Source organism: Psammomys obesus, unplaced genomic scaffold (genome assembly GCF_907164565.1).
Source record: "Psammomys obesus unplaced genomic scaffold, mPsaObe1.curated_primary_1811, whole genome shotgun sequence".
Taxonomy (NCBI): Eukaryota; Metazoa; Chordata; class Mammalia; order Rodentia; family Muridae; genus Psammomys; species Psammomys obesus.
Genome location: NW_026590061.1, coordinates 2513400 through 2536166, shown reverse-complemented (window position 1 = coordinate 2536166; position 22767 = coordinate 2513400). Strand labels below are relative to the sequence as shown.

The following is a 22767-nucleotide window of genomic DNA, read 5'->3' as shown; positions in this document are numbered from 1 at the left end:
AAGACACAGGAACTCCAACCGCCAAGCAAATCCCCTTCACACTCCATGCTCTTCCTCAGCGTCTCATAAACATGCACGAAGGGAAAGTTCCCAAGCCATTTGCTAAGCCCTTCCCACAGAAACCCCCAGGTCGGCCTTTCTCATTTTGACAAGGATCACAGGCCAGGAGCAGACCTTCTAAACTGCAGTGGGCACTCATGCCACAACCCCTGTCCCACTGTCAGTCCTTACCCATGGTGACAAGGAAGCCCCAGATCACAAATAAAAACATCAGCATGGAGAACAAAGATGTCAGTGAAACAGGTGATTCAGAGAAAGCGAGCAATTTTTAGTCCTAATTACTGTCCCTGGAAAATCTGGGTAGATACCACACCCAAAAACTTTTAAAGAAAGGGAAAAACTCTTGAAAATTAAAATATGCTGGTAAAAATAAACCTTTCAAAGATTAACTGAAAAAGCATAGAAACAAAGTGGCAAACTGGAAAAGACAGCAAGGAGCCTTCTAGAACATAAAGCATAACGACTAAAGGGGAAACAAAGAGATGGTGAAGTGGGAAGGGCCGACCCGGGGAGATACAGACCTGACACATGAAAGTATTAAAGTAACAGACAACTGATTATGCAGAATTACGACCTTCACTGTGGCAGGAGGCGCTCCGCTGGTGAAGTGCCCGCTGCTTGGCTGGCTGGGGTTTGATTCCCATGAGGCTCAGCTGACAGCTGCCCCTCAACTCCAGTCCCTGGGACTCTGATGCCCTCTTCTGGCCACTCAAAGCCCTGCATGCATGTGATGCACATACAGACAAGCAGACATACATGTACACACATAAACTCAAAATAAACCTTTTTAAAGAGAAGTTTCTTGTGTGTGAAGCAAAGTGTCTGGATAAAGGAGCCACTGGCTGTTAGCAGGACTAAATAGGCAGGGGCCACATTCCGGTGAACCTTTAGAATGCTGTCAAAGGGTGAATCGTATCCCCCCAAAGCAAACCTGGTGTGTCTGAGTTATCAGTTCCTGGAAATGTGACCTCATTTAGTAATAGGGTCTTTATAAATGTCATCAAGGTGAAGGTCATTAGGCTCTGCCCTGTCTGCTTTGACTGCTCTGTACCAGAAAGCAGGAAAAGACAGACACACAGAGGCAGAAGCACCACGTAAAGGAAGAAAGGTAGGTTATGGGCTACACATCCAGGGTGACAACAGCTGCAGCAACAACAAAACTAACAAAAAGGCCAGACCCAGCCATCGCCTGGAGCTGCTGGGAGAGCCTGGCGCCATCAGCACCTGCCCGGGCACCATCCGTCTTCCATCGAAAAACTCAGTTCCACAGACTGCATTTTTGTTGCAAATAGTTACACATTTATACGTCAGATTTATAACCCCAGAGGAAAAAATAATTCTATTCTAACTGGAATGCAAATATCACAGATCACAACCACAGGAACCCAGTAACACATCCAACAAGAAGCAGAGAGAGAAAAGGAGTGTGAAAGGACAGTGTTTCCTTGTGATATCATGTGAAAGGACAACACTTACAGCTGCTCGGAGAAGAAACAGACATGCATGGATCACAGTGAGGGTTACAGCGACAGGCACCAGGAGCTGTGTTCTAAGTGCTAAAGATGGGAAGAAAGAATGGGGGAGAAAGGGAGGAGAAGAAGGAGAAAAGAGAGCAGGAGAGATAAAGAGGTGAGAGAGGACAAGAGAAGAAGAGGGGGAGAGGGAGATGGAAGACAAAGGAAGGGGAGAAGATGAGGGGACAGGAGGAGAGAAGAGCCAGGCAAAGAGAAGAGAGACTGGAGGAGAGGGAAGGAGGTGGAAACAGGGTGGTAGAGAGAGGCTACAGAGATAGGGAGAAGAGAAGGAGAGAGAGATGGGAAAGAGAGCGGAGGAGAGAGAGGAGTGGCAGGAAAGACGAGGGTGGGGGAGAAAGAGAGAATTGGGTCTTCGTTAATGTAAACAGGAAAATATCAGATGGTGCTATTTCCACTGTTGAAAACTTCGTAACAAGCAGTTTCTGCTGCCAACACAGAGCCAGGTACCAACCTAAAGACAAGTTCCAGCTGAAGGCTTAGGAATGCTGGGATCTGAGAGCCAGACCCCTGCTGCCTGGATTCTCCTAGAACAGACCCCCACTGTCCTTGGTCAAGCTCCCTTTGAGGCACACAGCGTCTGTGCCCACACTACACCATGCTGTTCTCTGGGCAGGCAGCCTCCACACTGCCGAGCAACACATATGTTCTCAACACTTAATCTTGCTCCCCAAAGTCTGCTGAGTCTATTCTCCCACCAGCACCGTTAGCTTTGACCATCTGAGCAGCTGAGCCCAGGATGGCGCTGCTTGAGGGTCACTCCCCACCTGAGCAAAGCAACAGAACCTTACAGGCCTTCGCTTTCCTCACAGCACACTGCACCCGACTGCCACCCGGATCCAGCAGGCCGGGATGCACAGACAGCTTAGTGGTTAAGAGCACTTATTTCCAGAGGATCTGAGGTCAAGTCTCAGAACCCATGTTGCCCTCTCCTGGCCTCCATGGTCTGTGCACAAACCCACACAAAGACACACAGAGACACATGCCTTAAAACAACAGTAACAAAATTTTTTTTTAAATAATAATAATATGACATCCAAGGAGTCCCTGCAGGAACCTCTGGCAGTGAGGCCCATGGACACTCGGCTCAGTGGAGTCCGCGCCCTTGCTGGAGTGAGTATGCCCAGCATCACGTGGCAGCCAGGGTGTGCCCAGGAGCTGCTGCTCTCCCCATTCAGTGGTGGCTCATGGAGACAAAGCTCAAGAGGCTCCACCATCATAAACCACTCGAATATTTTCCTGTTCCCCAGGCCCAGATGTAAACTGTAGCCTGTGGCTAAATCCTGACTTTGAAGGTATAGAAGAAGATTAACCCTGAGGAGAACAAATCTGAGCTAAGATAAGTGAAGTGCCCACGACACTGAACAAACACGTTAAGGGCTGGGAGTACAGCTCAGTGGAGACACACCCAACAGGCAGGAAGCTCTTGGCTCAATTCCCAGCACCTCAACACAACAGCAAACAGAATAAATTTAAAATAAGCAACCTGTACAAGCATGGGCTGGAATAGTCTGTCAAAATGATACAGGAACTAGTTTGAAATCAAAACAGAAAATTCTGGCTGCATGTGGCAGCACACACCTGTGATCCCAGCACCCAGGAGGCAGAGGCAGGCGGATCTCTGTGAGTTCAAGGCCAGCCTGGTCTACAAAGTGAGTGTAGGACAGGCAGGGCTACACAGAGAAACTCTGTCTCAGAAAAAAAAAGGAAAAGGAAAAGGAAAAGGAAAAGGAAGGAAGGAAGGAAGGGAGGGAGGGAGGGAAAGAAAGCACCGAGTCAGATTTCCATAGGTTGTTTGAAGTACCTGAGGTTCGGGTCAGAAAGGAACACCAGGATTAGAAAAAGCATTTGTTTTCTCTCATGTACCGAGCATTAACTAGGAAAATGGTTTTAAGTCAAATCCATGATTGAAACTGAGTTATATTCCAGCCAGCTAGAAACACTCTGGAATCGGTGGTGTAGACAAGCAGGGTAAATCCCCGGGGTTAACAGCAGTAATCAGGGAAGGAGCCCACCATGCCCATTTCTTCACGCCTGCAGCGTGCAACACGGGGGTATTACATTCTTGTACAGAAGCTCTCCTCTTCTGCCGCTAAGATACAACCACTGCCTCCCTAAGACAGAGGACCTGAGTCCCTAAGGAGTGTGTGTGAGAGGGCAGCGCAGCTGCCCTTTGCTTTGAGGGACCTCCGCCTCGAGAAAACAACTCTCAAAATGACCCACCTTTCCTCACTGGTATTTTTATTATAAGGCTAACCGCCTAATTAGGCTTATAAATCCTACAGATTTCCTGAATGTGCCAAGTCTTTTCAGGGGCTTTAAGATGTAATCAAAATCTCTTTCTAATTATAACGCATTAAAAATCATGTTACATGAACGGTTTGAACGAGTGGAGTCACTGACGGTGTCTGCCAGAGCAAAGCTTCTGAACACACATACAGCGTGGTGATAGGCGCCGTGGATAAACGCTGAGATGTACGCTGACAGGTATGGAGAGACGGCAGAGGGAGAAAGCACAGTAGAACACGGGCTGGCTGTCAGCCCGTCAGAACCAGAACAGCTGCAGGAGGAGACAGCCGGGAGGGAGCATCACCTGCTCTCCAGCACGCTCAAGTCTCCGACACAAATCCTGGCCAATAGCTCCTCAGACTCCATGTCCTTTCAGTAAACAGGGTCTCTCGCTGGCCCGGAACTGGGCAGGGAGGCCAGGCTGGATGGCCAGGGAGCCCCAGGGGTCCACCTGCCTCTGCCTCCCAGCACTGGGATTATGGGCACGTGTGGCCTAACAGAGTAGATTGCTTCACTGCAACACTTTCCAGATAAGGAGGAGCCATTAAACAGTCAAGTTCGTAAATGGAATGTTTTGAAGACAATATCCTGTATTATAACTTATTCCAATTTAATGTTTTATATAAAGCAATGGAGTTCAGGAGGATTGTTTTGTTTGATTCCACATTTGGGTTTCTGGGCTTTGCGTTGTTCAGGATGGACGCAAGGGTCCCGCACACAGAAGGCAAGCACTCCATCCTGGAGCTAATAATCAAGATTTAAAGCCATAATTACAAGAGGAAATTATGGCACACTCCTTAAACTACTCACTACAATGCCCAGAAGGTTAAAATGGACATTTATTTAAGGCAGACTTTCTAAAGGGTTAATGCTTTCTACATTTCTCTCATTTTGAGAATTATTGGCTTGAAGTTTGTGTTCACCAGGCAAAGCATTTGTAGAAGACATTTCATGTAATTTCTGTGTGGAAGATTGAGGGTGTGGCCAACCAACCCCCTGGGATTACCCCTCTCCCCCATCACAGGCCAATAGGAAACACATGGACAGAAGTCTTTCCTGAGGGAAATGATATGGAGGTCTTTCAAAGATGAGCTTGCTGGAGGCCTTCCTGCCGTGTGTTTTACAGGGATGGGTAAACTGAGGCAGATCTTACCAAGTGCACCTAGGGCTCCCGTGGCCTTACTCAGCAAGAGCTTATGGCTCACAGGGAGGGAGGGGCTGAGTTAGCCTGCCTACTGTCTTCTCTTTCGGAACCAGCGCACAAGCGATGAAGGATTTTTGATGACAGGCTGAGCTAATAGTGCTTGAGAAACAGGTGTTTCACACATGTGAACTATAACTGACATTTGCATTTATAAGGGATGTGTTTACCAACTCATAAATGCATCAAAAGGCCTTAGACACAGTTTCCCCAACCTTGCCATATTTCAGTGTTGCTATGCATTTTGAAAAAAGCTGAAGCAGAAATGATGTGTATCTGGGCAGTAAAGTGTCACACTGATCCCAGGACTAAGGTCCCCGGAGGCCACACTGGCAGGCTAGGTTGCCTGGTGTCTCAGGAGACCTGCCCCAACTAGAAGGGGAAATTGACTGGGCCCAGAAACAGGTCTGTTTCCACTGCCATGCTGTGCATGTCCCTGTTTTCCTGGGCACAGAGGGAAGCGTTGAAGCAGCCGGTCTGCTCTCCACCCAGCCTCCGCCTTCCTCCGTCCTGTCTGTCTGTGAAGCCCCAAGCTCCACTAGACCACAGGAACTCTGCTTTGTACTGTGAGGGACACATGATCCTAGAATCATACACAAGTTAACCTGAACTTTAACCCAAATTTGTCGTCACGTTGCCTTTTGATTCTAGCCCAGGCAGCGTCACTGGAGTCCACAGACCACCATAAGCCAACATCCCGCTCGTGACGGTTAACGTCTCATTGTGAACCACAGCGAGCAACACTTACTGACACTTGGGGCGTGGCCATGAAGGTGTTTCCAGATATTCTGCCAAGGCAGGACCCACCCTGCACGAGCTGGGGTCCCCGTGATGGTGAGCTCAGCGTCAGCACTCATGTGTCTCTGCGGGTGCAAGGCGACCAGCTGCCCCAGGCTCCTGTGGCCACCATGCTGTGCCCACCACAAGGGGCTGTGCCCTCCAAATATCAGCCAGACACACTCGGGGAGTGCTTTCTTCCCTGTGCTGTTCTTGTCAAGCATTCTGTCACAGTGGTGAGCAAGTAACGAATACGTCTACTATCCTGCTTATCAGAAACAGATTTCCAGGCCCTGATGACAGATACAGCAACGTCCCTGATCCGAGTCTCCACTATGAATGAGAAACAAGCAGTGAGGACTAGGAGGGGCCTTATGACATGACTGAACATGAGCTATGAAGATACGATGACATGGGTATGATAATGATGTGACACGGCGTAAAACGGTATAAAGGATCTGATGATACGACACTATGAATATGTAATACGAAGACGTGCTATGATTATAATAAGGAATGACGTGATGATGTGTGATAGTGATATGATCATACAAAATGATACAATATGCATACAGATGATAACATGGTATGTTGATAACAGGACATGATGAAGACACATGACATAACTGAATAACATGGCGCCACGGTATGATATAACAATGTAATACGATAATATGACATGATAGTATATGATATTGTGTGAGATGAAGATCTGACATATGACTTGATACAATATGATATGGTGACATATGATAGGATATATATGATGGTGTGTGATACTGTATGATATCTGACATAGTATATATGACGATAGCCATGACCTGATGATACAACATGACATGATGGTCTGGGACAGGGTACAGTCTAACGAGGGGAGGTGATATGATATGATGTGATGCACAATTGTAACGTAACTTGACAATACGATACAGTGCAGTAAATGGCACCATATACGCGGGGATAGAACACGGCACGACGTGAAACAGTGAAGACATTCGTTTTATCGAATGGCATCTTTGATAGTGTGATATGACACAAAGATATAAACAAAATGACACGATAATTCTATACTACATGATGATAGGCTGTGACAGGATAGTTGATATGATGTGACATGATGTGATTTGATGGGATTATGTGGTGTCACAATGATGGTGGCATGCTACATGATATTATATGATGACAGGTTTCTAGGAATGTCTTTTTTTAGGATTTATTTTTAACTACAGTTTCTATGTGTTTATGTGTGAATTTGTGTATGTGAGTACAGTGCCCATGGGGCCAGAAGAGAAGAGGCCGTCTGGTCCCGAGGCTGGAGTTACATGCTGCTGAGGGCCAGCAGATGTGGGTGAGGGGGCAGTACTCTCCCCTGTGGAGTCTCGGATCTGAACACTTCAGGAGAAGCTCAGTGAAGGAACATGATGAAAGCAACCATGGGCCAGCCCACAGGGAGCCCAGCAAGGAGCTGAAGGCCTGGACAGCAGGACTGAGCGCAGATGGTCAGAGCTTGAGTGAGGAGGCCCCCAGGGACAGCCAGCCTCGGGGTATAGGTGAGGGTCTCCGTGCAGCGGTGACCCCAGATGCAGCCAGAGGCTACGATGAAAACAAGAACCGTAAACACGGCGTGGAAAAGGTTTCCTAATACTGTGACAACACTGAATGCCTAAGCGTTAACCTTAAAGAGGACTAGCACCTCGGGGGTGGGGCACAAGCTGAGGAAGACAGCCCCACCCCCAGCAGCAGCCAGCAAGGGCAGCAGGAGCCAGCGACAGACGGGAAGGAGGCACCTGAGCCAGTGCTCTCCCCCAGGACAGCCCCTGGGAGGAGGCCCCAGCCAAGGGCACACATGCCAACGAAGCAAGCAAAGGAGAAATTTCATCTGTAATTATTTATTCCACCTATTTATAAGTAGAATCCTTATTCAGAATTAATTCCCTAGACTGACTATTTTACTAACACCTGAAGTAATAATTAACATCCCTAGATTATAACTGACTCTTCATTTCCTTCAAATCGGTCCCACGGTTGGGTGTTATTATGACAGCGTCCCTCAGGTCAGGTCACAGACTGACTAGAGACATTTAATGCTTACGTTTAGCTAAGTCATTTATTGTCTGCTGCACATTTGCTAAGCACACACGCGTGTTGGCCAAGATAACTGTCTCCTCAACTGTGAAAAACAAACAATCAAAGGACCTATCAAAGGTCAAATGTGTAAACTACCAAGAGCTGGGCCTTGGTAGTGGCAACTGTTCAATAAACATCAGCAGTGGCTGTGACCACGGCAGAAGCCAGGGAGCCAGCACCAACAGCCGTGTGCTACGTTCCTTTTCTTAATATTTTTCTATTTTCTGTCCATCCAAGCCTGTGTTTCTTCTCCTTCCCTGTTCCTCTTCACCCATAATTAATCTACACAAAGGCTGGAGGGACGATTCAGCCACAAGCTTGAGAGCTGAGCGTGACCTCAGAGCCACCCAAAGCCAGGGCAGCAGGGTGCACCCGGAACCCCAGCATTCCTCCAGCAAGGAGGGAGGCAGCGGGAAACAGCAGAGAGAGTGTCTCCAACAGCAAGGTGGAAGGCCAGGAGGATACCTGATGTCCTCTGCCGTGAGTGCACGTGCCTGCATTCACACACATAAAACACATAAACACACCTACTGTACACAAAAGCTTGCATATTCATTAATACACAACTACACACGTGCCTTATGCGGGGCATTTATGAGAATTATCTCACTCACTCCCCCCTAGTTTAAATCCCTCCCTCCATTTCATTTATAATTTTGAAGCATCCAGTGTGTAACAGGCCGTTAAATGATGAAGATTTTATACAAATCCGGATACTAAAAACACCCTCAAAAACACCTATCGCCGTAAAAGATATTAACCCCGTCAGACCATTAGTACTAAGACGATTCCACAATTAAAAGTAAGATGACTAGCTCACTCAGTCTCATAAACTCTCACTTAGCCACACTGAATATCATATGCAATAATTCTACACTGACATTGAGAGACATGAACACATTTTTCTTCTAGAAACCTGCCATGCTGAGACTCGCTTGCTGAACATTGTCCTTCAACTTAAAAATAAATAAATAAACCACAAACCCCTCTCATTGGTCTCATTCCTTTGTGAGGTAGCACAGGCCCAGTCACCCCGGGAAGCGTGCACAGGTCACGGGACACCGACTTACCCACTTCCGCCAGGGCCCTGATGCAGGACTCCACCGAGGCCTTCTGGGCCGGGCTGGGCCAGGTGCAGTTGTAAATTCTGAAGGCAGACTGCAGCAGCTGGATAAAGACAGGCTGGTGGGTCTGGAAAAGAAGGAAAGCGGTCACTCTGTGCCCCCAAGCCATGGTCCACCAAACCCACACACACCAGAGGGGCTGAGGGGACACAGCACACAGGACTACAGAATCAAGGGCCACGAGGCATTCTGTGCTTCAGTGCCACTCAAAAACACCTAACTCCACAAAAATGTCTGGTGTGCCAACAGCAGAGGAAACATCCAGGCAGGACAGAAAATTGATTGCTTGTGTTTTCACTATATGCATGTATCTGTGTGTATACGCACGTGCATGCGTGCATGTGTGGAGGTCAGAGGCTGACCTCAACCAGCTTCCTCTGTAACTCTTCCACCTTATCTTGGTGGGCCACGTCTCTTCTTTTGGCTAGACCCGACTGGCCTGAGCTCCACCTGTCTCTGACCTGCACAGGACCAGCCCAGTGTCCAGCTTGTATGTAATGTGCTACGGAATTCAAACTCAGGTCCTTCTGTCTCTGCAGCAAGCATTTTGCCCCTCCTCATCCCTCTAACTATATTCCCGATGAGAAAAAATAAACAAACCTAGCGAGTTCAAGGGTCTACCTGTTGGAGCTGACAGGCCGCTCCCAAGCTGGATGTGGAGAACACCAATGTATGTTAAACTGCCATCCCTCACACCAACTGACAGCTAAAGAGATGCCAGACCTCAGCCACGCGGGGAACCCATTAACCTGCGTACCCGACTCATAATCCCCAGTAAACGTAAGGACTGTGCGAGGGTCGTTACACTGCGTTCAGAGAAAAACGACCAAGCTGTACACGGTCAGCACAGGCTTTTTCTGACGTCGTTGGCTGAAGGCCTGCGCGCTGCAGGTGGGGACTCACAGATGCACGGCTTGAGCCTGTGTGTTCTTCACACACACCCAGCTAGACGATACTCAACGCAGTTCTGTGAGGCTGCGATGGTGAGAATCACCTTCCTAAGCCATTCATTTTCTTGGAAACATGAGTTTTAATAAGCCACCCAACAGATAAGCCATGGTACAGTTTGCTGTTTCCTTATCTGTGGACATTTAAGGCTGGGAAGTATAGATATTTTCACGTGTTTTTAAGCCTCGTACAGGACTCTCACTATGCCAGCCTCAGGGTAAATCACCAGGCCTGGCGGCTGGGCCGGGTGCTCGCCCACCTGGACAATCAGCCATTATTTCAATACCCAGCTCCACATCCACAGGGAATGCCCGGGAGTGCTGGGAACAGGGCACAGATTTAACTATAAGAGGAGGCTTCTCTGTGGAAAATCTCGCTGGAGATGGGGTGACCAGTGGGGGCGGGGCCTCTGATCTTTGATCTGATTAAATGATGCCTAAGCTGGACTGTTGGCTAAAGCACAGGTTTCAAGGTGGTCAGAACAGGCAAAATGTACATGCTAAGAGCCAAGAGAACACACAGAAGACACGGGAACTGAAAGAAGAGAGGAGACGGCGGCTGTGAGAAAACTGGAGGCTGTACACACGCAAGGTCATCGTGAACCTACTCCCCACGTTACCGTGAGGGAGTGAGCGATGCCGTGCGTGAGCCACAGAATGAAGTCTGCTCCAGTGGGAGAAAGACAAGCGGCTATCCAGAGTGTGAGAACTTCCTAGCCAGGCTGCAGGCCGAGGCGGTAGGCGCCGCGGGTCCTGCGCCCTGCACCCCCGGTACCCCCCGCCCTGGTTGCCCCGCGCCCTGCGCCCCTCCACGCCCTCGGCTCCGCTCCGCACCTGCAGGCTGGTGCTGTTGTCTGAAAAGGGCGAGTTGAAGAAGCCGCTCACGATGCTCATGACGGCCTCGGTTACGCACCTCTCCAGGAAGGTGTCGGCGTGCTTCCGGTCCGTGGTGGTGTTGCACACCTGGAGAGACGGCAAAGCGAGAGTCTGCGTTAGAACCCGCGCCGGGAGCCGTCTACGAGGCACCGGGTAAGCGGTCCCCCGGCCCGGGCTAGCTCGGTCTTCATTTTTGCCCCCTGAGCCCTCCCGAGGTGCCCATGCTTGACCGATCAGAACCACTTCTGCTCGGCAAGGAAGCCAGGGAGGAGAGAGTCGTCTTGAGATGGAGAAGAACCGTGGCGACCGCGTGTGCGTATATTTTCTCCTCACGGCCCGGGCCCATGGGGAGGGGCTTCAGCGCCAGCCGTGAGGTGCTGGCATTTGCGGATGCACCGTCCCCCGCTGGGCCCTGGCCGCCACGTCTGCGTGGCCATCCACGGTTACCCTCCACGCTGCTGCGGATTGCAGAACCGTCTCCGGCGGCTTTACATACGCGAATGGATGTGTGTGCAGAGCTGTCAGCAGCAGGTGCCGGCCCAGGGCCCCTGGGCGCATGGGAAGTAGACCTTCCCCCCACTTCCTGGCTTTCCTGTTTCCTGTTTGGCCAAGGTGTGAGAGGACAACCCAGCTTGCCGGTGTGCCCCTCTGCACCCTGGTGAGCTGAGGTAAGCCCCCCCCCTTTCTCAGCTGCTTCTTGGGCAGTCCATCACAGAAACAAGAAAAGCAGCTAACAGAGAAGCTGGATGTGGTGGTGCAAGCCTGTAATCCCAGCACTCAGAAACGCACAGGCAAGCGGATCGCTGGGAGTTCAAGACCAGCCTGGTCTACAGAGTGATTCCAGGACAGCCCAGGCTACACAGAGAGACGAGACCCTGTCTCGGAAAGGAGGGGTGGGGTCGAGGTATGCCCTTTGCCTTGGCAGCCTGAGGGCAAGGCCGGGCCCTGGAGCTGGGTCGGAGCACCCGCCTTGCCCTGCTTCTTAGATCTGACCGGAATGAGGACCTTTTGCCAAAATCTATTTCCAAATGTCAGACTGACAAATTTCGAAAGCGAAGGGTTGTGATTGAAAACACACAGGAAATATGGACACAGAAGAAGAGAGGGGTGAGGAGGGTCTGAGAAAAGCCTGGAAACCTAGGCAACGAAAACAAATATGAACAAAGGGTTGAGAGGCCAGGGATGGCGGCCACGTGTTCCACATGGCCCTGGGCAACCCAAAGTTTTCTGTAAAGTTTTTTACTTTTCAATAAGGCACTTCATCAAAAGAACAAGGCTATATGACTTAATTTGATACCACCCTAAAACTTTTCACAAATTCAAAAGAGAGGAAATTTCCCTTCTCAAACCACATGTTCCAGAGTTTCTGGCTTGGAAAACAGGACTGTTGATACCAGAGTTAGATGTGTGGATGGGAGGGAGGGCAGATGTGATTACTCTAACCCCTCCGTCTGTGCAGTTCATTTTCTGTTCCTCTGTAAATGGCACACACTGATATAGCGTCCTCAGAACAAAAAGGGGTTCGGTGTAACCTTGAAAAATTATCAAAAAGAAAAAAAAACTAATAGATTTATTTATCCAGTTTTAAATTTTATTCCTTAATAAAAAACAAAGGTTGGAAGTGTCTCAAAATAACGTACCAAATGATCTTTTGTTCTGTATGAGACGTGTATTTTTAAAGCTTCAATGGGTTTGCATGTGTTAATGACCGAAGATCGTTCCTAGAAAATATACCTATGTGTTCCTATTACCTGGCCTCTCACTGGAAAAGCCTGTGTTATTCCTATCACTTCAGGGTATGTCATACTTGAATCTACTTTTGAAATTAGTCTGAGGACAACATTATCAAAACTACAAGTCATCTTTAGTCATCTCCTTCCTGATAGTTTTTATGTGGTTATTTTTCTTCTTTCTTTTCTTTCTTTCTTTCTTCCTTTCATTCATTCTTTCTTCCTTTCATTAACATTGGTGATCATTAAGAATTATACACTATTATTTATTTTCATTTCATATCTATGGCTTCTTTTATTTTGTGTCAATAAGAAAGAGGCTCCTCCACTTCCTGGCTGGCCTGGGTAGGACCAGTGAAAGATGCAAAGTGAGAATGTTGCTATTCGGAATCTTGGAGAGGAATCAGTCCACACGGTTTGGCCAACACAGGCTTTTCAGCGAAGTATTTTCTAGAGATAGATAACTCATCAATAGGTAAAATCGTGAGGTGAGGGAGTGAAGACAGAGCCCCACCCCAGGCCCCACTGCTCCTCAGATAACTCTGTAACGCAGGCTGGTCCCTGTGGACACACAGGACGGCCCTCATGAACACCAGTTAGCTCTTGCCTCCATGCTGGTTGGGTTCCGCTAGCTAGGGGTGCTTGCCCAGCACAGAGAGGAGAAAGACCTGTTTTCCTCTGCCTCTATCCCATCTCCCTGCACAGGCTCCAGTGCTGTCTGGAGCCACCTCCTCCACAGCTCTGCTTCGTGGATTCCGAGTCCCCCGAATGCTGCCCTCCCCAGCCTCTCTGGCCTCTGGGTGCCAACACTTCTGCCTTATTATTAACGCCTGACTGCTCACCTAGGCCTTCTCACATCCTCTGACCCTGACCATACCTCCCAGAATGTGCCTTGTGTTTCCTGCTGGAAATAATTGCTGCACCTGCAATTTATGACTCCATCTGTCAGTTTACTGATTCCTAAAATTATTTTGTTTCCTATTCCTTGCACTGTTTCTTGATTTGTTTTCTATTGCTGTGATAAAGACCCTGCCCAAAAGCAACTTAGGGAAGAAAAGGTCACATAGTCTGTCAGGAAAGGAAGCCAGGGCACAGCTCAAAGCAGGAACCTAGAAGCAGGAACTGAAGCAGAGACTATGGAGGGTGCCACTTACCAGCTGTCTGTCCATTGCTTGCTTAGCCTGATTTCTTATTTCAACTCAGGACCACTTGCCATGGGTGGCCCTGCCTGAAGGGAGCTGGGCCCTCCCACATCAATCATTAAGGAAGAGGATGCCCACAGACACGCCCGCAAGCTGGGCTGATCACCTGCGGCACTGGAGGCACTCGCCCAGTTAAGATCCTCTAAATACACAGGCGTGCCTAGGTGTGCGTCAACTAGTACACACTGTTAGTAGGCCTGGATGTTCATGTAACCATCCCATTCATCTGTTCTGTGTGAGCAATTCAACCGCACAGAACGGCCTTCGATGCCTTGACCCGCAGCGTTTGTCAGCTCGGCACACTGCACAGTTGCTTCTGCTTGCTCACTGGCGGCTGTCCTGCTCCACTGCCAGCTTCTCCCCTGTGTGTGCCGCCTCCTCCACTCTGTTCTAACTCACTACAAGGAAGCCCCGCCCTGAGTGTGGGAGGCATCATGCCTCAGGCTGGAGCAGGGTAGGATAAAGGAGGAAAAGGAGAAAGCCAGCAGGCGCAGACAGGAGGGCCACTGTGCCTGCCGTGCCTTCCTGCTGCAAGACTGAAGCCCCGAAACCACGAGCCGAGCAGATCTTTCCCCTTGGCGCACATGAGGTAGCATGAGATGACCAGATGTGGCCATCAGATGGCCACACTGATCTGTAGTTTAAAAGTGGGAACAAAACAGAGCAGAAGGATCTGGAAAGCAGTCTCCGGGCGCGGTGGCACACACCTGTAATCCCAGCACTCTGGGAGGCAGAGGCAGAGGTGGATCTCTGAGTTTTCGGCCAGCCTGGTCTACACCCGGGACAGCCAAGGCTACACACAGGAAAAAAAATTTTTTTTTGAAAGCATGTGGTTTGGTGAGAAAAGTAGCAGCTTGAGTAGGGTCACAGGAAGTGGGGTTCATAGATTACAAGAGGCCACTTCGGTTTCAATGAGAGATGTCCCCCACGAGCTCTTGAGGTCCCCTGCTGTGCTATTTGTTGTGGAGGAAGATCAGAGAGCAGCGGTTCCCAGCCTCCCTGACGCTGCGACCCCTTAGTACAGTGCCTCGCGGTGTGGTGACCCTGACCAGAACATCCTTTCATCGCTGCTTCATAACTAATTCTGCTACCGCTTGGAATGGTGATGTGAGCCTGTGATGTGTGATCCCAGGTCCAGACCCAGACTGAGAACTGCTGTCCGCGGTCAAAGCCTGGCGTTTTCCTTACAGCTCTGCCTCCTGGCTGTGTGCCGGTGTTTCCTGAGTGTGCATGCAGTGTGCTCAGCGGATCACCCGTTCCCTCCACCGCACCTTCCCTGCCACAACGGCCTCTGCCCCTCTGGAAGTGTGCCACAGAGAAAGCACCATCTCGCTTCCGCTGCTTTTGTCAGAGGATTCACACAGCAACAAGACAGAAATGTGGACAAGATCATCTTTTAAATGCTCTGTACTTTGCATGGGGACGGTAGTATCTTGAGGGCTGTCAGGAAATCAGAAAATGTTCACCAGCTTGTTATGCAAACGCGGAAAACGTTCACAGACTCCCTTAAGATGAGAGGGCTGCGGCCACACCTGACAGAACCAGGCTATACGGTTGTTCGCCCACCGTGACATCCAGGCACTGGGAGGGCCCTGTGCCCACAGTCCGCAGGCTCCTGGCTGTTGCTCAAGCTGGTGGCGGGCTCCAGCCTCAACCTTTGTAAGCATGAAGCATGGGAAAGTTACAGAGCTGTGGAGCCTTCACCCAGATTTCAGAGAGAAGCAGGAAGTCAGGAATGCTGTATGGTGGCATGATCTCTGCAGGCAGCTCCTCAACTGCCAGCACCTGGAGCTGTGGAAACCTGAGACTCTCCAGAGACCCAAGGATGTTGGAGGTACCAGCTCCATCTGAGGAGCAAATCATCAGCAGTAACCCAAGAGAGAGAGATGGGTGGGCAAGTCTGCAGGGTGGGGCCTCCCCACCCTGGGAATCCACAGCTCACTGCCACACACGTGCCCTGAACCAGAACCACAGCTGCAGGACCCGGTGCTCGCAGAGGTGTTTCCGTCTTGCCCGGGTCACCGGTTCCTGACTGATCACCTCTTCCCACCGTATGGGAGCATAAACTCTATGCCGCCATAGTTCAGTGCGCAACACTGACTCTTCTTAGTTTCCCTTGGGCCTCAGAGGAGGCTGCATTCAGACTCTTGAACACTGGAACTACCAAGGCGATGGAAACTCTCAGAGAGGGTTGAATGTGTGCATCTCATGGGAGGTGGCCACGAATGGAGTAGAAGTTTGAATATGAAATATTCAAATATGAACTAACTCTCCATTGCCATTGGTGGTAGCACCAGGCGGTGGAGCCCAGCAGGAGGAAGTAGGTCACTCAAGGCTCTTTCTTGTCCCCTCTGGTCTTTCTTCCCCTGCCTCCTATCTGTCACAAGAGGACAGACGCCTCCTCCCCTGTAATGGAGGACCCTGCAAAGCTGTGGGCTAAAATCAATCCGCCTTTCAGGTGTTTATGCCCGACATTGCCCCCCAGGGACACAAATAAAAATAACTAAATCAGGATCTGACATAAGAGAAAGAGAAGACCTAGGGCCAAGCCTCTCAGGAGAAGGCAAAGGTGCTAAGACCAGTGCAAACAGGACAGAGAGACAGCCAGGAGGACAACAGGACAATGGGGTGCCACAGAGGAGTGAGAGAAGGTGCAGAAAGGGCAGGAAGTCCTTGGAGGGTCTCAGCAAAGGAGTGCCATGATCCAACCCTCACATACACACACACACACACACACAGAGAGAGAGAGAGAGAGAGAGAGAAAGCTTCTCTCCCTCCTTGTGGATAATTATGATGTAAGCGTTCAAACTAGTCAAACTTAGACTATCTTAGAATCTGCTACATTTGCTGAGGATCAGATTTAGGGTGTATTTGCAAATGCTGCCAAAATGGCCGCCTGCATGCACAGAGCAAGCTTTGGAACTCCCCTTTGCTAACATGCTCACCCCTTGAGAAGGGGCAAGTTTTCAGCAGAGCATGAATAAAGAGTTTGACATCAGACAGCTAACTGCTGATGCCATGAAACGTTCAAGAACAGACGTCAGAGAAGCGCCTAGGCTTCAGCCAACCTGGGACCAGATTTGAGAGTTGCTGATCCCAGGAAGCGAGTGCCTCAGAGAGTGAGGGATCGAGCCCAAGGTCTGCCATACTCTGCCATACCTCAGTGTTTCACAGTTGAGAAGACACAGAGGGACCAGTCAAGGGGCCAGTACGGTGGGGGAGAGACGTGACGGAGACAGGCAGGGACACATGAAGGAACTGGGAGCTAGAGCTAGCCCAGTCAGCAAAGCACATGCCTTTCAAGCAGAAAGACCCGAGTCCAAGCTCCAGAACACATTTAAAGGGACAGAACAAATGCAGCTTGGTGCGGGGGCACATGGGAGTAATCCCAGAGAAGAGGAGACAGAAACAGGCAGGTGCTTGGAGAGACCCGTACCTCAAAAACTAAGATATATGGTTCCTCTAAAGTGACACCCCCAGTTGACCTCTAACCTCCACACAGCCTTGCATTCACATTAGCATGCGCGCATACAAACACACACACACACACACACACACACACGGGGGGGGGGGGACAGCCGCTGATATGAAGCTCAGAGCATATGATGAAGGATGAGAAGCACCATCCAGCCATCAGAGAAGCCCAGCCTCCGGTGCAGGCATCATCACTGTCATCCAGTACAGACACTGGAGGGACCCATAACCCACAGCTGAGGAAGAGGTGCCAGGAGAGGACCAAAGCTATGGAGCCTCGTGTGCAGTCCCTGCCGTGCTAGCTGCTGGGGCCACGTGAAAGGGACACCCGAGTGACGCGCACTAACAGCTAATTCAACTGTTACAAAACCACAGAACAAGGGCAAGTGTGCTCTCCACAGACAGCTCTGCCTGTCGCCCGCCTCCTGTCTGGCGGGAAAGGCAGCGACGGCCTGCTGACTTGTCACGCACTGACTGATGGGATGCTGGCATGGCACTGCGTGGGCACACATCCTAATTTACTTCTTGGTCTAATTTTGTTCTGTCATTTCTCAGAGTACAGCTGGCCGCTGGGAGGTCCTGAAAGGGACGGCAGAGCTGGGAACATCTTTAAAACATAACCCTGTGGTCTGAGAGCAGCACCGATCACCGCCACCCTTCCAGGTGCTTCCGGGTAAGGACCTGAGTGCCCTGACCGCAACAACACTCAGGTGTCACAGCGGAGAGACGCTTTTCTGCCCTGCCAGCACCAATTTCAGCCATGGCAAAACAGAGATCAGAGTGGGCTGTCATTAATGGTGCGAAGGACCACAACAGCCTTCCTGGGCCCAAGAGCCCGGCCACTGCCCTGGTCCTGTACTATGATGTATCTGGGCCTGAGAGCCCGGCCACTGCCCTCACGTCCTGTACTGCGATGTACCTGGGCCCGAGAGCCCGGCCTTACCCTGGTGCTGTACTGCACTGTATTCTGGGCCCTGTCTCCTTCAGGACATCAGAACAGGACAGCCACGTGAAACAATACACACAGTTTATTAAAAGCTATTGTTCAAAGATTTTCTATGTGTCCTTTTATAATACTTTAAATTTTATTAAACAACTTGCTGGAGCCTGGACTCTCCCTCCCACTGTGTGTGCTGGGAATCAAATTCAGATTCTCAGGCCTGGCAACAAGGCCCTTCCCCCACTAAACAGTCTCACTGGGTCTTTGTCCCGTATAAGGGATAAAGCCCATGAAGAGAAAAGTGAAAGATACAACCTCAGTGTCTCCTGGGGCTTCCCGAGAACCCCAAGACCTGGCAGTGACGACTACAGACAACCCCCCGTGGGAACCCCACGTGGCTGTTGGCATCGGGACTTCACTTGGCTGTTCTCCAAGATGTGGAAACAGCACCCCAGACACAACTCAAAAAAGGGCCAGTGTGGGACACAGGCAAAACCCTGGGAGTCACGAGAGCTGTATCTGAGGCTGCTGTGGGCAGGGGGAAGCCTTCCTCCCATCCAGTAACAATGAGAATCCGCTGGCAAATTCTGTCTCTGGATTCCAGGGGCGAAATCCTGACCCATCTATAATGATTCTATAACTTCAAAGCAGGCCTGGCAAGGAGGATCCTGGTGTACATGACATTTCTGCTTAGCTGAACCACTTCCTGTTGTTGCTCGTGTAAAACTGGGCTAGAAAATAAACCCAAGAAAAACTCCGAGGTAATACAGGAATCTTCAAACTTTAAATTGTGCAGAAAAACATGTAAATATAGTTATTGGAAATATCTAGGCAGACACTGAGAACCAAGAACAGGACATCAGGTTGCAAGCTCTGACCACTCGCCTCCTTCACCCCTGCCCTGCTGGGTGCCCTCAGCCCACCTTACAGAAGCTCATCTCCTCCTCCTCTCTGACGTCATCAGTTGCTCCAGGGCGTTAAAAGTTGGCTGTCGGCACCTGAGGCTGATTCCCTCCCTCTGCAAGTTTATATCAAGTCATGTGTGTGCACAGGCTTCGAGGCATCTGGATTCACACGTGCCTGACGTCGTGCATGCCTGGCATGGTGGTATGACTGTAAATGGCCTCCACAGGGTCATAGGAAGTGGCACTATTTGGAGGAGGCGTGGCCTTACTGGAGGAAGTGTGTCACTGGGCTAGAGCTTTTGGGCCAGGCCCAGCGTCTCTCTCTTTTCCTGCCGCCTGCTGATCAGGATATTGAACTCTCAGCTTCCCCCTGAACCATGTCTGCCTCTGCACTGCCATGCTTCCCGCCAGGACAACCATGGGTTAAAGCTCTGACCTGTAAGCCAGCCCCAGTGAGAAGTTTTCCTCTATAAGGGCTGCCTCTTCACGGCAACAGAAGCCCTAATTAGGACACCTGGCCTCACACACGTCTAGCACCTGTCAGGCCTGGCGTCATGTGTGCACAGCTTCCGGCACGCCCAGCAGTGTCTGTCTGGCTCTAGCCTGTGTGAGGAGCCTCTTTCCCCACTCTCAATGTCATTATGTCATCAATATCACTTAGCCCTCGGGGAAGCTCGGAAACGGCCCAAAAGGCTTCTTATAGGCCTGTGATAATCCTGGAAATGACATAATGTCACCAGGCCCTTTGCAAAGTGCAGTATGTACTAAGAGCTTGCTGTGTATTACCTCACCATCTCTGCCCACGGCCCCTGCCCAGGCGGGTGTACTTATTGTTAGGAAACTCAGGCAGAATGCTTCCAGTACCTTTCCCAGCATAAGCAAGCCAGTGGGAGGATGGCAGAGTGTGGAGCTGAGCCCTGGTCTGAGTAATTCCACCGAAATCCCTACTCTCGGCTTTCTAGGGTAGCCCCAGGACCAATGATGTGGTGTCACCTAAGACTTGTTCCAAATGTCTTGTCTCCCAAGTGCCAAGTCAGAGACTCCGGGGAGCAGGGCCCAGCAGTCTGCATGGGGAGCTGTCCCGCAGGCTGCCCTCGTGGTTTCTGTTCCCAGCTTGTGGGCATCTTCAACAGCTCCTTCACCTCTCTGCAGAGGCAGAAGGGGAGACCCTGCTCTGCAGGACAAAGAAGAATCCCTGAGGAAGGAAGGTGTCTGGAGCCAGCTCAGCCTCAAGGGGAAGCTCAGAGCAGACAGCAGGGATTCCAGGAAGTCTCCTGCAGCCTTTACGTAATAAACAACACGAATCATCCACTTACGCAAACGCAGTGAAACAAAGCGTGCACAGCCTCTCAATCCCGTAAATGGAAAGTGTTTCCAAGGGCAGCTGGGTCAGGCAGTTACTACTGGCTGTCTTTGGTTTTAAAAACATCAAATCCACTTTAGCTGTATGCCCTGTGATGCGGCAACCAACCGTGGCCTTGGTCTCTCCCAGGCTTCTCTGCAGTCAGTGGCACCAGGCAGCCCCACAGCTGTCTGTAATCTCTCTAAGCGTCTTCCTGCACGGGCAATTTTAAGCTCAGTCATCAGCCCAGAAATTATCCTTTGCTTCAAGGACTCACTTGGGAGCTGGTCGGAGACAAGGTTTCCACAGGCCAGGGGCAATAAACCAATGATGTGTGCTAACTGTGGGGGAAATGGGATGGTTTCTCTAGCTGGGACGTCCCTAAGAAAGGACATCGACACTTCTAGCTGATCACACAAAAATTATGTGAAACAGGAATGCTCTCACTGTGTATGTACCTTAACATAGTGAAGAACTCACTCACACACACCAAAAGCAAAGGAAACACATTTTGCCTGGAAACCTTGACTGAGTAGGAAAACTTCCAGCCCAGAAGAGCACACGATCCACTGTGCATCCAGGGGTGTTCTTGAGCGCCCGAGTTTACAGTGCGAGTCCCAGGGTATGTACCCCGCCATCCTTCCTCCAGAGTGAGCAAAGTGCGGCCATGAATTACCAGCAACAGGCAGCAACCATTCCAGGGTCTCCCTGACCCCCGTCCCCACACATCCAGATGAAGCCTGTGTAAGCTGCTGGCACTGGGCAAACAGGAGGGCCCACGCACGGAACTGGAGCCTTAAATGACAGGGGGGTCTAAGGCGCTATGGACACACCACCTTTCCTAGTGAAGACCCTATTCAAATCTCACACCCTGTCACTTTTAAGGAGAAAATAAAGATTATTACCTTGGAACTAAAATGATAGAGCTGGGTATGGTGCCTCACACCTGTAATCCCAACACTTGGGAGGCTGAGGCAGGATGAGCTTGAGGCTAGCCTGGACTACTCCAGGCCAACCTATGCTATGGAATGAAGCCTTGTTTGAAAAAATGTAAAAGAAAAGGTCCTCGTGCATTAATGATGACTCATTATGCAGAAGGGGAAACGCAGGAAAGCAAACGGTACCCTTTTCTCATGGCTGCTCGTCTTCCTGACAAGCACATGCCAGACAGCAGCTGTAAAACGCCACCCACCGGCACCTGCCACCTTCCAATTTCAAAAAAGGAAGCATAAAAGGAGACTCAGAGTAAAAGTGAACGTGATCTGGGGACATATGTGAAAAGTCAGACGATCGAATTATCAGACCAGGAAGACTGTCATGGGGCTGTGGGGAACCCAGAAAAGTCGTCAGGGTCCTTTCTAGGCCAGAGACCTCCTCCATCTGTGGCCTTAACTGCATTCTCAGCAAGAGGTTGAGCAGAAAATGGCCTCTGCCAAATGTCCCTCTCACCGTGCAGCAAGGCTCCGAAAATCCCACTTAGTAACAGGCAAACGTGGTCATTTATAAAGGCACAAACTAAGCAGGCCACACCAGCTAGTCTGTTCACGTTGTCTCTCTAAGCATCACTCATGATCTCCTGGCATCATTCCTAACTTCATGATAACAACAGATGAATCAAAACGTAGTTGGGCTAACTACGAAATCTCCTCTAGATATTTACTGCTCGATCAAACCCGGCCAGTCAACGCCGTGGCCTTGCCCGCAGGGAGGGTGCCCGACTTACTCTTGCCATATCCACCAGGAAGTTCTCAAACAGCCTCCAGATGTGGTTACTTGTGTAGATCTCTTTCATCTCCACCTCGGTGTCGACATAACAGTGGTTGACAAAGTTCACATATGCAATCTTGACCTGGAAAGTTTCAAGCACAAAAGCGAGCTTCATTTCTCACGATCGCCTTCTGCTCTGGAACACTAAATGCCACGTGCAGCGGCTCCTGGCACAGAAGGCCGTTTGTCCGGGAGCAGTCTGCCTTCTTCAGCAGCGGCTCCACACCGGCCCGGAAGGCCTGCGTTCCAGCACCCCACTCCCCTGTGCCCAGAGAGGCCTGTGACCATGATAACTCCACTCAGGGCAAGCCTATCGCCCTTGAGCCGTGGAGGGCTCAGAAGTCAGAAGATCTCAAAAGGAAAGGCTGTGTGCATCGAGTCACTGCAGGGCTCGAGACTCTGAGCAGGGCCATGCAGAACAAGGGTACACGCTCCTGCCTGTACGCCTTCCCAGTGCTCCACCGAAGTCTAGAA

At 50.3% G+C, this 22767-nt stretch overlaps 1 protein-coding gene across 1 annotated transcript in view; it reads right to left on the bottom strand.

Moving 5' to 3' along the window:
• The window catches only part of Itpr2 (inositol 1,4,5-trisphosphate receptor type 2), a gene marked incomplete at its 3' end in the record, with an annotated part of 262276 nt that overhangs the window by 117506 nt on the left and 122003 nt on the right, over nt 1-22767 (bottom strand). Inside the window, 3 exon segments of the mRNA XM_055605618.1 lie at nt 9057-9177; nt 10892-11020; nt 22250-22375. Coding sequence (XP_055461593.1) covers nt 9057-9177; nt 10892-11020; nt 22250-22375 — 376 coding nt within the window.